This window comes from Hippocampus zosterae, chromosome 13, assembly GCF_025434085.1.
Source record: "Hippocampus zosterae strain Florida chromosome 13, ASM2543408v3, whole genome shotgun sequence".
Lineage (NCBI taxonomy): Eukaryota > Metazoa > Chordata > Actinopteri > Syngnathiformes > Syngnathidae > Hippocampus > Hippocampus zosterae.
Window position 1 is genome coordinate 17,486,538 of NC_067463.1, and position 14,799 is coordinate 17,501,336.

Sequence of the window (14,799 nt, forward strand, 5' to 3'; positions counted from 1 at the left end):
TAAACATTGGGTGGATGTAGGCCTTGTTTGATTTTACGACCCAAAAGAGAAAACCTCCTCTTAAATTTTTATTCTTGTCCATGGTCAGCAAACAAAATGTCACTCAAAACATCACTCATAGGGGATACATTTATTCTGTTGTGTGGCTTAGTTCCAAAATATATTAATGGTTTATTTTTATAGTCAATAATTCTGTTGCTTATTTGCTTTAGTGATTCATTAGAACGAGAACACATTTAAAATCTAGTCAGTATAAATATGAAAATAGCCTTTCAAGACAAAGCTATAAGTAAAACTATTCAAGTATTTCCTGAACATTCAATGGTGTGCGATGTTACACGGGTAGCCCTGAGAGTCTGGCCAGCAGAGTTTACCCACAGGAGACAAATTGCATATTTTGTGTGTTATTTGAAGGTAATCATGATCAAGCGAACCAGTGTGCTTATATTAGAGGGGAAGTCAACCCCAAAATTGACAGTAATTTGTTGGATGCAGCCTCACGAGTCTAAACATGGTGTTATGAGGAATATTTTGTTCATGGAATGACCAAAATCCATCTGTTTTTATCGATCTCGTAGGGCGGCCATTTTACCACTTATCGTCTACTGAAAATGACATCACAGTTGCTCGGTTAATGACCACGGCGTTTCTGTTTTCTGAAGCCGAGTGCTGATTGGTTGTTACCTGAGCCCTGAGCAATTGTAATATATATTTCTTTTCAGTCGGCAGCAGGTGACAAAATGGCCCGCCCCGTGAGATGTATAAAAAAAGGGTGAGCTTTCCTGCTTAATCACAATTCGCAAATGCGATATTAAACAGAATGCAGTGCGTAGACAAGTGGGGGCACAAACAACATGTTACTGGAAAAAAAGCCTCGTTATTTTCAAATAAACTCCAAGCCTTCGTACTTGACATCGCCGATCTTTGTCTCGGGCATCAGCAACCGGCCGTCGAGCGTAAACGCAACGATGTAGGAGGCGATCCGGCCCGCATCCTCCTTGGATTTCAGGGCCAGAATAATCTGATCATCTGTGTCCGGAACAAATTTAAATGAGGAAAAACCATGGGTCGGGTTCAGAGGTCCAACACGGCGCGTCGTCATGTCGCTGAAATCGACTCGGCAGGACAGCAGCAAGTTGGTAGCGCGCCGCTCGTCTGCGCCCTCGTCATAGCGCTCGTGACTGGCGCGGCGAGGCAGGAAGAACCACCGCTGAAGCCGCTCGCTCCATGCTGCAGATTCATGGATAAGGTAGCCTGCAGCAGACCAACAAAACATACACATTCTAAGAAAGAGTCAATGAGAGTGACGGAAGTGAGAACCGTTGCAACCTGGTGGTTTGATCCCCGCAGCGCTCCGCAGGGCGTTGTAGTTGGACAGCCAGTTCTTGTGCTCAACATCACCGTAGTAACCGACGACTTTCACCCACTGCGGGTGGTGGTTGACCACCTCGCCAGTGGTGGTGGTCCACTCCTTGCCAAGACCGCCAACGTATAGTTGCTGGTCCTTCACTGCAAGCCACTCCGCCTTAAAGCCTACAAATGCACACGACGCATCAACACTCAATTCAGGATCAAGAGCACAATCTATTGAATACTGGGCAGTATTTGGTACCTGGCCTTTCAGGGGATACTTACCTAACAATCACCCCACAATCATGGTCACAATTAGAGAGAATTTCAACCACAGTGAAAACATACACAGCTAAATATGGACATAAAGGGGTGTGTTTATTATTAAATACGCTAGTGTAAATACTTGTGGAGTACTGTAGATGTTACCCTCATTTAAGTGAATGAGGACATGAGTCAACCCAAGCCAATTAAATAGTGCGGAACTCTTCAGATTTGTAATATTTATGTCCAGCATTATAGTTTACTTCTGGTTCGCAAAATGGCCGCGAGCACATCTTCCTCACACTTTTCAAGTTCAAGACATAAATCTCTGCAGTGACTTTCCTGGGTTGGGTTTGCACCTCTCCTGAAGGTACCACAAGATGATGGCAAACCACTGCTTGTGTCAATTAAAAAAAAAAAAAAACTCAACTCACTTAAACATAATTCCTTGGCACCAAGATGCTGGCAAAACAATACTTTTGCTTGCTTTGCCTGGAGCTTAAAAACAGATGATAGTTTTTCAGCAAATAACAGATGCAAGTGCCGAAAAGCCAATTTTCATCCATCCGACCATTATCTGATCCGCCTATTCTCACGAGGGTCACGGGCGTGCTGGAGCCAATCCCAGCTGTCTTCAGGCGGGAGGCGGGGTACACCCTCAACTGGTTGCCAAACATCCATATTGTCGAGAGAGCACTAAAACAGCCAGCAGGTGAGTTTTTCAAATGAATAACAGAGAATACGTTGCAAAAACAAATCCCAACTTGCATGAAGCGGCGAGTAGCAAGATCACATATGGGTGGCGGGAACCCTGGACAAGGCATCGGCAGTGTAAATCCAGCCGAGCGAGACAGAAGTTAGTTGACTGACCTTTGGAAACAGACCCATCGCCGTCAGGCAGTATGACCCAGGGGACCGCCCGCCTGCCATCAATCCTGTACACCACCCCTGTGCGGTCATCCACGCTGTACAGATGCCCGTTGAACGCCACCAGCTCGGACAACTCCATACCTGGAAAAGAAACTTTTTTTCAGTCAACGCGGAGGACACGTGGACTTTGGCGTAAATGGTGGCTTCAACCTCGTCCTTTCTCCGCAAGGTGACTCTCCAGTGTGATCGTTTCCTCATCCCATTCCACTTCCAGTGTGTCGGCACTTTCTGCGACGGTCAGGTGACCCTTTTTCATGTAGCTAAACCACGTCTGGTCCTTCGGGCTGCGTGACGCTGTGTCAAGGTCTGCAATGACTGCGATGCGGTACCTGATGCCATTGCTGGTCTTCACAGGCGGACTTAGAGGGTACGTGTCATTGTAAGGATTTTCCCTTTTATACAGCTGGGAGACGCGCAGCATACGTTGTCTCTGAGTGTCCCAGATCATCTGGTCATTTCCCTGATGATACATTTGCAAACTGTTGTGGTGGGACTGGCTGGCTGAAGAGTCTCCGTACCCTCCCGTGCGGTGCAGGTACAACATCAGCATCAAAGCCAGCAGGACGGCCACGGAGATCACCGGCCATTTGGGCTTGAGGCGGGAGTCTGAGGAAACCGCTTGCGTCATGGTGGACAGGGCCAAGGGGAGGCCTTGGACGGCGATGCCAAAAGTGCTCATAGAAGGATCGTCTCCATCCTCGTTGGGCAGTTCAGGTTGGGGAGGATGCAGGGGCGGTTCTAAGATCAAATATTTAGTGGTGATGAGATCCAAGCCAGGCAAGATAAATTTCATTGTTTGGTACATTTTAAATAGGGGTGCTCCAATCGATCGGACACTGATCCTAATCGGCCACTGTTTGTGGGAATTAAATATGTTTCCATATATAATTTAACATTCACCAGCAATGTTCAAAGCATTGCAGATTGAAACAAGTGATTGACGTGCCCGTCGCTATGTTACACACAACCAAAAGCAGCGGTGGCCAGTTCGGGTCCTTGAGAGCCATTATCCAGCATGTTTTAGACGTTTCCCTCCTCCAACACACCCGATTCAATGAAAGCAAGTTCTGTATTGAGAGCACAAGATTTGGTCCTCACCAAAAAAAAAAAAAAAAAATCTGCCTCCTGAAAATCTCTTTTCTAGAGTTGGGCAAGCTATAGCTTATTTTCAATACATTGCCTTTGCCTTTTCTGGGAATGTCACCGCTAGCAGCTCGCATTAGCAGATAGTACTTTGTTGCGCTCCACTCAGCAGTTATTTGTTTGCCGCTAAAGTATTTTGTCTGTCTCTCTGTGCAGCGTGGAGACAAATGGGCCGCATGCCGGACCACTGTCCTAAAGTCTGAAATATTATTCTGACAGAAACTCAAATATATAAGAACGTGTGTAACTAACTGTTTTATACAATTATACTTGAGCCTTAAAATGATGTGATATCTTTTAATTAGCCAAACGTCTGTTGTTAGCCTGTCCTCAAACAAGCAGTCTCAAACAAAAATATTTTGAGTTCTCTTTTTTTCTTTCCATTGCCAAACACACCTGAAAATTTGTGCGCACCCAGACTTAGATACTGTTTGTATGTATTCGTTTTATCCAGGAAGGATTTAACCTGACGTGTTCTGTAGACAGGCTTATCCCCCTTCTCTGCACGGTTTGACGGGAAAACACAAGAGTTTGGAGCACCTCCTCCGTCACTCAAGCGAGTGCGACCAGATTAAATTTCTCCCAGCACACACTGAAAATGTGGCCACATGTGCAAGCATATTTATCGAGTCTGATATTAGGACACAATTTTAAACATTTGGGTTAAAAAAATGTCTATTACAGAATACTCTGCTGCCAACGAAATGTGATTTCTTTACTTAGTTCAAAAATATGTCATAAGAAAAACAGATACACACTTAATAAAAGAGAAAGCCAAGTAAAAAATAAAATAAATCAACTAACCTTGTTAGTTTCTTTTTCTGTCCTTAGTTATATGCTTAGGTTTGGAGGGATGTCTCTGACGCGAGGTCTGAGGCATGAGTAAAAGTCCCATGGAGGTCAGAAAAAAATAATCCTGGAAAAAAAGGGAGGAAAAAAATTATAATTTTAAAAATATTGTAAAAATAGGTAAAGCGTGAATGTGCAAATATGCAAGTCAAGTGTAATCTAAAAACAACTGATCTGAATGGGAAGGTTGAAGGTCCAATCAAAGTTTAAGGGACGACTGTACCACTTATTCCTATGGAGTGTTGTATTATAGTTCCCGGTAACTTTTTCAATTTGTTCTTGTAGAACAGCTACAGAATGTTAAAATGTTAGTTTTAAACAGTTAATCGTTGAATGACATGGACAACTTTACCCTGGAATATAATATCCATTGATTCCTATAGGAATTTTTACTTTCGAAATTCAAACCTTGAGGACAACCGATCCTCTGTACTTCTGTTCTGCCCTTCGTGCTCCTTGCACTCCCAGCGGTTCTTCAACTTTTCCCACACACAACCAACAAAGAACGCTCTTGTTGTCACTCGTGTAAGCACGACCCATATTTGCCATGACTGCACATCACTGACTCTCCCCTCTGATGGCCCCTTTAGGTCGGATTCCTGCGTCAACAGATTAGATATCATGTTTTTGCTTGCGTCCCACAATATCTATGTCCCATCGAGAGCTGATTGTATATTTTAAGATTATGTGTTTTTTTTCCTCCTGTCATTGAAGGGTGACCAATCCAGGGTGTCGTCTGGCTTTTGCCCAAAGGAAGTTGGGATGTGCTCCAGCTCCCCAACAACTTGAACACATGAATGGATGCTTCTACCCTTCTAATCAAACCACACTGGAAGACAGTAACAGAAAAAAATATCACATAATAGCTAGAGTTGACTGGAAAAAAATAGTTGTGCATGTATACTTGGCGGTGTCTTTTGTGCTTCTTGTGAGTTGCACGAGGAATTAAGAGGCTATTTGGTTAATGAACGTTTTCTCGGAGGGCCCTCACAGTTTTTTCTTTAATCACGCTGTCAACCTGAGGTTACTGACATCAAATCATCCATCTATTTTTTTATAGCACTTGTCAGTGGGTAGAGGGTGAATTGAAGTGCATGACATCTGGCAATTACGGCAACAAAAGAAACAAACAACGCCACAAATGACCTCAATTAACCCAATACTGTATGTACATTCTGGCTGATTTGGAGGAAGTTGGATTACCCTGGAAGAACTTTGAGGCAGAAATGCGAACCAGTAGTTCACTGTTCTAGCCAAAGTCAAGAGACAGTATACTTTACCGTATCCAAGTAATTTATTTACTAGTATGTACAAATATTGATTTGCATTGGTTTACTGTACAGTTTGTTAATAGATACATCATAGCTCCCAGTGGGACGAAGTAAGAAGTTGCGTCAAATACAGATTTCAATGTGAAAAAAATGCTACTACTTTCCTACTTTGTAATTCATCTCACAGCAGCCATTTGTACACGCAAGGCTGCTGGTTCACTGAAAACAGAACCTGAAAAGAAATCTGTCAAGTTACGGCGTGGCACGTTTACTTCCTAGTTTTGAGAAGGTGTCTTGATGGTTACAGCAGTACGTTAAGTTTGTTAGGTTAGCAAGTGTCAGATCACCTCGTCATGAGCTGCACCGATTGAACTCATTACTGTCAAAATACCAATCTCTTTTTTCGTCAATGGATGCTACAGCTTCTTGTTGACTTTGAAACTTAGCTTGTAGCCGACGTGTGCACATTTTGAGCATGACGTCTCTGATCCACTGGTTAAAGGACACTTTGATTCTCTCCTCTTTCATCTCAAACCGCTTCAAACACCAAAGCGTGTGACGGAAAAGTGGTTAGGACTGCACGACTGTCCGTGTTTTATGTTATGTGTTGTGTTTATTATTTTACTTTATGTTAACTGTTTTGTAAAGCGCTTTGTTACAGCTACCGCTGTTGTGAAAGCGCTATATAAAGCAGCATGTATTGTATTGTATTGTAAAATAAGAACAAAAACAGTTAACGTATAACTTATAACCCACTTGAGAACGTCGCCATAGTGCTGACGTGAGCCAGCAGTTTTGGCTAGCTTTTATGAGTTTGCCGATGCAGAATTTTTCAACGGACCCATTTGGACGTTAGCACTTTTTTTTCAAAGGTAAATTCACGATGTTTAAAACTGTTAGCTTACCTGGCGTAGATTTTTTAAACAATCTTTATTTAACAAGTCAGGATAGAATTCTCAGTAAACAGAAAACAAAATTACCTGGCGTAGATGTTCGGCTCCATGTCGACATGGACGTGTTCGTTAACTTTTTCTTTCGAAAGAGTTAGCGACCTCCCTTTCTTGATTGTGTTTTAACGGCGGTTTGGAAACTAAAATGGTGCGTGACCATCACATTTATGACCTTCTTCCTGGTAGAAGACAAAACGGGGGGCGGTGCGTGCAAATACAACAATAACAACAAAAGCTCCTTTCGTTATCACGAATTGACGAAAATTGCAATTAAATTACAAATCTTTAAAACCTACATCTCGAATAAAAGTGAACCAGTTAAACATACCAAAAAACACAGACACATCCATTTTGTAATAGGTATTTGTTTTATTTTAACAATAAAAATAATGTCACTAGATAAGGTGCAATTAAAGTGGTGAATGATCGTGTGCATCTATTCATTACTTTATCTAGGCCGTACTTCCATTTAAAATATAGACATCTTATATCGAATCTTTACATTTAATAACCACACAGTATGCAGTTTTCAATTTAAAAAAAATTAAAAGTTAACAATGCCATAATGACCTATCAGCTCTGTTGTTGAATTTCAGACAAACCAACGATGACAGATTATAATGGCACCATACTGCTACACTGAACTGATAACCCGAAGTGTCCCAGTCTGTGTTCCTGATATCTAACAAAGCATGGTTGCATACAAACAATTTCAAAACAACAGGCATTCTAGGCCCGTGTTGAGCTCTCCAGTGCTGTTACAAAGGATCAACTGCATTCCGAGCACAAGAAAAATTTACAAAAATGCCAGCGCATAGAGTGAGCCATGAATCCATGTATTTGCGCAGGCTTCCGCATGGGATACAATATTGTTAAACATTTTCAACACTCAAACAACAGCAACTTTCACTGAACATTGATATACAACTTTAACCTGATGATGGGATTCAATTATCATCATAGCACATTTCCAAATCACTGCATGATAGGTCTCCTCAGAGGGATGTCAATCGGGGACGCATCCACCTCAGCGTTTCCCCATCATCTTCAACAGGAGCTGCAGGAGTAACAGTCATACCTTCAAAGACGCTACAGTATTTGTATTGAATTTAAAGCACTTTTCTCTTTGGGTATTATTTGTCGACTAAAAGTAGATCATAGGTAGTTGCTCTAAAATTAGGGAATTTATGATTCTGAACCCTCATGGTTAGTACACTTGTAACAGTTTAATTTACTACCTTTGTCAGGTGATAATCTTCATCAACCAGCTGTTCTATGATACTGAAGTGGTCGGTGTTCGACACATCCTCCAAGGTCACATTCACCCCGGTTGCCTTCAGAGTCTTTAAGAGACAACATTAAAAAGTACTTGTCACAGAGAAGTAAAGAAATATGTAAAATTGTCAATTTGTAATAGTTATTATAGTATCCTTAAATATGGCTGTAAATAAAAAGACAGTTTATGAACGTGAATCGTTTGGGGAACAGGCATGATAACACCAAAACCAGACAGGAACAATGAATTACGGAACACAGACATTGTAGTAATCCTCTGACTGCTTGCGAAACTCCGGTGAGTCGTTCTCAGCGAAGGCCACAACAATTTGGCAGCTGGAGGAGGAGAGTTTCACCTGAGGGATCAGCTTGCTGGGGCTGTTTCTTATGGCCACCTCCCTGCCGTCAGTTAAAAAAAATAATGATAATAAATAATCTCTCATTGGAATGGTGGTGGTAATGATTCTAAATTAGGCAAAAATTGTATGCTGTCCATTCCTTTTGAAGACTGCAAAAAGTGATTATCAAAGCTGCTGCATAAAAATACATTGATTATATTGCATATCTATTAATAAAAAGAATAGTGAAAATGTAAAATAGTATTTATCAATTTTCTATTCTCTGCAGTTGTTGTTCACTGTCAATCGCAGTTTACAGTAGAGCCTGACAACCATTCAGTTAGCCAACCCCCAGACCGTAAGTGGCCATTGTAGCCATCCATTTTGTATTGCGCTTGACCTCGCTAAGGTCATGAGTGAGTTGTACCCATGATGGTCTCTCTCAAACTGAGCGAACTCCTCCTGTATGTAGTCAAGTCATCAATAAACACAAGTGATCCCGTGCCAAAAGCACATTAACTGCCATGCATTCCGTTACAGTACCTCCACCGTGTTTGACATAAGGTTTGGTATAGCAAATAAAAACATTACATTCATGTCAAATATACAAATCGAAACAAACAAAAATGAATTATTATCCAAACAAAAGAGCGCTCACAATTATGTTTTGAGAGCAGGGCAAGAGAGGCCCATGTAACAGATTGGAAGGCGGCCATCTTCCGGTACATACTTACTCTGTCATCTTCAAAGGCTCGTTGACGTAAGTAGACAAGATGGGCAACAGGTCATAGATACCACTGACAAGAAAAGCACCTCAGGAAAAATAAAAATGTTGTGAACATTTTTCTCATTCTTCTTTATTCCAGGCACAAGGGCTCAAGACGCTGCTCACCTTTGATTTCAGGCATGAAGCTATATTGCGACCAGTCCGTGGAAAGAACCATTGCAGCCAGGTGAGCACCAGCAGAGTGGCCACACAGGTACAAACCGCTTTTAAGAGACACATGTGTGAAGTGTCACATGGTGGTTTTGAAGATAACCGAGACCAACGGTGAATGTGAGGACTACCTGATATGAGAATACTGTTGGACGACAGACACAACACTCCTGCGCACCTGAGAAACCATCAGGTCCATATTACCTAAAGAGAAAGACCTTTTCATACATAATTGTGCCTTTCATAAGATGAATTTACACTGCCACATCTAAGTGGCCATGTCTGATTTAAAGCCTATACCCGAGTGAGTGTATTTCCTCGTACAATTCAAGTGACTCACAGCCGATTTAGCTGTTTACATTCACAGGGCACGTGAAACGTGACGCCCAAATTGCATGTAAATAAGGCCACAAGCGTCAAGAGTGGGGGCAGTGACAACTCAGATAATTCATAAATACTACATGTTATATTCTGTTTCATTAGCCCGAGCTTACACCTTTCACCACCAATTTAAACCTCTGCATCAACCAGCAGCTGGAAATTTATTTCGCGATCAATACACTTCAAGTATACCATGTTTGAATGACATGACGTGTTGATGTTTTTGCTGGCGTCTAAAGTCACAGTAGGAGTTTTTTCAAATGTTGTTTATTTGTACTGTTTGCAAAGATGCGGGTGTGCATCATCAATCAGTGTATTTCAATGAAGTCAACGTAACATTGACAGCAGGGCTGGTCTAGTCCTCTGGCATACAGAGCAGCTACCCGCTCGGCTTTTGGGGCCGATGCAGTGATATTTAATGATTATTTCCCTCCATTTACCCTTATATGCTTCTACCTCCATGTAAAAGCAAAGCATCACTCCAACACAGACACAGGCGAAGGCACGGGTATAATCTCCATCCAATAAATCCACAACATGTAGATGCAGTTTGTTTCCTTAGAATCACAATGTGGCGTGGCACATCCAAACGACACACTTCCTGTATTGTTCATATGATTTGTTAAGCGATACATGCACCAATACGGGGTTTCACACTTGCGCACTCAGCACAGTGCTGACGCACCAGTGTTGTTCGTTCCGTCACTAAATTACAGTGTATTTCAATTGGCAGATATCCAACACCTATGACATTTTCATCCATATTTGTAAAAGGCAAGAAGATAGCCAAGTGCATGGTTTTTTTTGTATTTATGGGGCCATGACGCATATCTGAAGCGTGCCACTTGGGAGCAGGAATTGTGTCATTTGAACCAGTGTAGTGTACAGACACGGACAACCATCGGGAATGGACTTTACCTCTGGGGGCGATGTCGTAGCCAACTGCCACCACGACTACACCTTTATCCATGAGTGGGACTGCCATGAATCCTGACTCCTCCTTACTATCACAGAATAATGCATCAGCATGAAAAAGTGAACAACTACTTCAAAAACGATCCATCCATTTTTATGTGACAATTGATCTCATGAGGCACATATAGACAAAACAACCATTTACGCTCCCATTCATAGCTCTGAACAGTTTCAAGTCTGAAGGTAACCTTCAGTTAACTAACATGCATGTTTTTTTAAATCTGGAAAGAAGCCAGAGTATCCGCATTAGATCTATTATAGTTCACGAAAAATAAAGTAATAATTAAAGCTAAAATTTAAAGAACATTTTCACTAGCGGGCGGCCCGGTAGTCCAGTGGTTAGCACGTCGGCTTCACAGTGCAGAGGTACCGGATTTGATTCCAGCTCCGGCCTCCCTGTGTGGAGTTTGCATGTTCTCCCCGGGCCTGCGTGGGTTTTCTCCGGGTGCTCCGGTTTCCTCCCACATTCCAAAGACATGCGTGGCAGGCTGATTGAACACTCTAAATTGTCCCTAGGTGTGAGTGTGAGCGTGGATGGTTGTTCGTCTCTGTGTGCCCTGTGGTTGGCTGGCAACCGATTCAGGGTGTCCCCCCGCCTACTGCCCGGAGACAGCTGGGATAGGCTCCAGCACCCCCCGCGACCCTAGTGAGGATCGAGCGGTTCGGAAGATGAATGAATGAATGAATGAGTGAATTTTAACTAAGATAAGATAAGATATCCTTTATTTGTCCCAAAATAAAATAACGACAATGCTTAAAAAATTAAAACGAACTGCAATTAAATCTCATGTTGATAAATCTAACTAGAATTATAGCGAGAATATCCTTCGTTTTTCATCTTTTGTTAATTATTGTCATTCAAGACCTTTGAGGTTCATTTTAACTGTATTGATTTAGATATTGGTGTATGTCTGTACAGAAGAAGGAAGGTCAAACAGTCATCTGTAAATTTCCCCAGTGTGGGACAAATAAAGGATATCTTATCTTATTTGAGGATTGTAGTTTATTTCATTATATAAGACTTGGTGACTTTTTTCCAATTTTTCTATTTTCTAAAACTAATACTAAAACTAATAAAAATTTAAATGAAGCCTTTTTAAAAATAAAAACGTGCACATCTGATCTCAAACTAACCTATTTAAAAAACAAAAAAGTCAAAATAAAACAAAAACTGTCATAACAAATTTAAAACTATAACCCTGGCCTGTATAAATCAGATACAAGCACAGAGACAACATGCATACGGAAATGAGATCTGAGCCCGAGACCTCTCAAGTGCGAGGCAGACTTTCGCCTGACAACAAATAAACAAAACAATACCCAAAAAAAACAGATTGTGATGAGAAAACTGTCAAACCTGAGAAACTGCCAATATCCTCCATGTAGGTAAATAACAAGAGGTACATCTGAAAAACGAGAGAGCATCATCAGAACTCAGTCAACACTACGTTAGCGAGTCGTGACTGCTGCATACCAAGAGAGTTGGTGGTGGGTATGTAGGCATCAAGTTTTTCACCTTCACCTTCTCCATAGGGCACATTGAGTAGAGTTTGAGCCAGACTGCGTGCATGGTCTGTACCTGCATCTCAAAAAACACAATGTCAATATCGCATTGTGCATTTCAGTGATTTAAATTATTGAGCATTTAATCCATGGTATTATCATACCTGTAGTTATTAAAACAGTGAGTCCCAACCACCGTGTCATTCCAACTACCGGTAATTGGTTTGAAAATTATTTATCCACAAATTACAGAACGCCCTCTGCACACCTATTGGGTAGGAAAATATTCCAACAGATGTTTCTTGCTGCTATCAGAGAAATATGTCAGTTGTTTGGGGCTTAACAAGTACACAGCCATTCCAATTTACAAACACATTCACGTTCTTAGGAAGAACATCTTTGGAAGAGTGTACTTGGCTAGTTCACAAGACCATACTCTTGTAAAGAGGCCACAGACACACGGGAACAGACAGAAAGGCACAGAGGTGGATGTTGATTCATGGATAACACACAAACATTCATTTCCCCACTCAGCTCCTTTTAAGAGAAAACAGAAAGTTATGCAAAAAATACTGAAACACTGTATGGGTGGATATGTGCATTGAAAAGTCTATAGGTCATATTGGGATAACCTAGGAATTAACAGTGTAGGTATATGCCGTGCATGCACTTAAAACTCATTCACTCCCAAAGACGTTTTTAAACGTCTTTTCAGACTTGGTCTAGATTTGGCTGGTACTGAATGAGTTACGGTTCACAATGAAATTTCACTTGAAAGTCCAAATACACAAAGAGTTGCAATTAGTCGTAGTGTACTTTCAACAGTAGTATATGTCAGACGTCAAACACCTGCCAATGCTGCATGACAGGACTCCCTAATTGATCAGAAAACATCCTTCACTCCCGAATATGGTGTGTTTTATGGCGATTATTGCCTACAAATCCTCAAGACAAGCACAATATTTCCCACGGTTTTAAAATGAGTTCCTTTGCTCGTTTCTTCCATGGCTCGATGGTGTGAAAGTGGCTTCTGTGTACAGTAGCTATCTACATTACAGTATCGACATTAAATATCAGTTTTAAAAGCAAAAGCGACCGACCTTCCTTTAAAGCCTTGACGTGGGCCTTGATCACGTCGTCTGCCGCCATCCTGTGAGACCATCGGCTGGGTGAATACTGCCTCTCAAGCTCCTGGTTACGCGGACGAGCAGTGATTTAGTACGCTGATGAGCCGAACCAAGCCGCACAGGACGTCCGCCATCATTGAGCGGAGTAATACGGTAAACAAGGAAAACAGCGCCCTCCTCTGATTTGGTGTGACCATCCGCCTTGTTAGTCAGTTATAGCATGTATGTACCGGGTAAATGTAATGCGAGTCATAATGATTGTTCCTCTATGTCACTTGTATCAAATTCAAGGCCCGGGGCCAGATTTGGCCCGCCACGTTACTTTATGTGGCCCCTCGAAAGCAAATCATGTGTGTCAACTTGCGTTATCCTTGCTGAAATGTGCACCGAAATGTAAAATTGTCATGTGTAATAGATAATAAAGTAGATTTTGCAACCATTTTGTGATCCTGTTTACACTCACTTGAACTATAATTGTACAAACTATTATAGTTATATAAATTATATAAATCCAATCATTTGCTGCGTACAAATAATCATGCGACGAGACAATTAAAAATGTTTGCGGTTTCGACGGCCCTCCAAGGGAAGATGTAACTCAGAAGTAGCCCAAAACAGCAATGAGTTTGACACCCCTGCTCTATGTGTTCCCTGCGATTGGCTGGCAACCAGTTCAGAGTGTACACAGCCTCCTGCCCGAAAACAGCTAGGATAGGCCCGCCACCCTCGTGAAGCTATACAGATTAGAATATGGATGGCTAAGTACAATAACACAACTGCATTCTTACATCTTTCTTCATTGCAGTCCAGGATATCATTTTCTATGTCTTGAAGAACCCTTCTTGAAACTCTCTTGATAGATGACCAAGGTAACTGTGAACAGCAGTGGGGAGAAATATTTTGGACTTTGACCCTTGACTCCCCCTGACAGACAGTTTGAAGCCTAATGTTTACTCTTGAAGCTCAGAATGTTGTTTTTCATAATCTGGGGGAGTGGGTGTTAGTAAACCAATTGTTATAGTCATTCATCCATTTTCCGAACCGTTCGTGACTAGCGTCACGAGGGGTGCTGGAGCCTGTCCCAGCTGCCTTCTGGCAGTAGGCGGGGCACACCCTGAATCGGTTGCCAGCCAATCGCAGGGCACACAGAGACGAACAAACAACCACACACACTCATACCTAGGGACAATTTAGAGTGTTCAATCAGCCTCCCATGCATGTTTTTGGAATGTGGGAACTGCAAACTCCACACAAGGAGGCCGGAGCTGGAATTGAACTCGATACCTCTGCACTGTGAAGCCGATGTGGTAACCAATGGAGTACCGGTAATTTCCAACTCCTTGTTTATTTTCACCCTCAACAGATGACGACGCTATGTAAAAAAGAAAATATAGATAGAGGTTGTTGGAGGTCCTGCTGCGGAAGTCTCTCGCTGTTCATGTGTAGGCATTATTGCTGGTGACTACACTCGATTCGAGGCACAAGACTGGAGACCTTTCTTATTTT

General features: G+C 42.0%; 4 protein-coding genes across 9 annotated transcripts in view; 1 reads left to right on the top strand and 3 right to left on the bottom strand.

Moving 5' to 3' along the window:
* Window positions 1-14,799, bottom strand: part of LOC127612594 (inactive tyrosine-protein kinase 7) — a 53,835-nt gene that overhangs the window by 10,500 nt on the left and 28,536 nt on the right. The window lies entirely within an intron of this gene.
* cant1b (calcium activated nucleotidase 1b) lies at window positions 56-6,966 on the bottom strand. Of its 2 annotated transcripts, XM_052083332.1 has the most exons (6): window positions 6,788-6,962; window positions 4,492-4,603; window positions 2,695-3,282; window positions 2,485-2,625; window positions 1,330-1,533; window positions 56-1,254 (listed from the first exon to the last, which is right to left on the bottom strand). In XM_052083332.1, the coding sequence occupies exons 3-6, from the start codon at window positions 3,221-3,223 to the stop codon at window positions 884-886; spliced, it is 1,245 nt and encodes a 414-aa protein (XP_051939292.1). In that variant the 5' UTR covers window positions 3,224-3,282; window positions 4,492-4,603; window positions 6,788-6,962; the 3' UTR covers window positions 56-883. The 2 variants fall into 2 exon arrangements, with proteins under 2 accessions (XP_051939292.1, XP_051939291.1); XM_052083331.1 differs by lacking the exon at window positions 4,492-4,603 and having other exon boundaries at window positions 6,788-6,966.
* afmid (arylformamidase) lies at window positions 7,338-13,507 on the bottom strand. Of its 4 annotated transcripts, none has more exons than XM_052083364.1 (11): window positions 13,267-13,507; window positions 12,331-12,471; window positions 12,138-12,242; window positions 12,021-12,069; window positions 10,607-10,692; window positions 9,439-9,511; window positions 9,263-9,360; window positions 9,105-9,183; window positions 8,296-8,431; window positions 7,996-8,100; window positions 7,338-7,814 (listed from the first exon to the last, which is right to left on the bottom strand). In XM_052083364.1, the coding sequence occupies exons 2-11, from the start codon at window positions 12,368-12,370 to the stop codon at window positions 7,785-7,787; spliced, it is 801 nt and encodes a 266-aa protein (XP_051939324.1). In that variant the 5' UTR covers window positions 12,371-12,471; window positions 13,267-13,507; the 3' UTR covers window positions 7,338-7,784. The 4 variants fall into 4 exon arrangements, with proteins under 4 accessions (XP_051939324.1, XP_051939325.1, XP_051939326.1 ...); XM_052083365.1 differs by having other exon boundaries at window positions 12,331-12,474; XM_052083366.1 differs by lacking the exon at window positions 12,331-12,471 and having other exon boundaries at window positions 8,389-8,431; window positions 13,267-13,506.
* The window catches only part of pycr1b (pyrroline-5-carboxylate reductase 1b), an 83,407-nt gene continuing 81,224 nt past the window's right edge, over window positions 12,617-14,799 (top strand). Inside the window, exon 1 of the mRNA XM_052083356.1 lies at window positions 12,617-12,620. The gene's annotated coding sequence lies outside the window, so the exon portion shown is untranslated. The remainder of the gene's footprint in view (window positions 12,621-14,799) is intronic.

Bases quoted from the DNA above. Each gene is read 5' to 3' on its own strand.
- cant1b (XM_052083331.1), bottom strand. From the start codon at position 6,818: ATGTCGACATGGAGCCGAACATCTACGCCAG. The intron at 3,283-6,787 runs GTAATTTTGTTT...ATTTGATCTTAG, and splicing joins GAGCCGAACATCTACGCCAG to AACCGCCCCTGCATCCTCCC. The intron at 2,626-2,694 runs GTTGAAGCCACC...TTTCTTTTCCAG, and splicing joins CCTTGCGGAGAAAGGACGAG to GTATGGAGTTGTCCGAGCTG.
- afmid (XM_052083363.1), bottom strand. From the start codon at position 13,315: ATGGCGGCAGACGACGTGATCAAGGCCCACGTCAAGGCTTTAAAGGAA. The intron at 9,512-10,606 runs GTAAAGTCCATT...CTTTCTCTTTAG, and splicing joins CTACGACATCGCCCCCAGAG to GTAATATGGACCTGATGGTT. The intron at 7,815-7,995 runs GTAGTAAATTAA...TTACTCCTGCAG, and splicing joins AAGATTATCACCTGACAAAG to CTCCTGTTGAAGATGATGGG.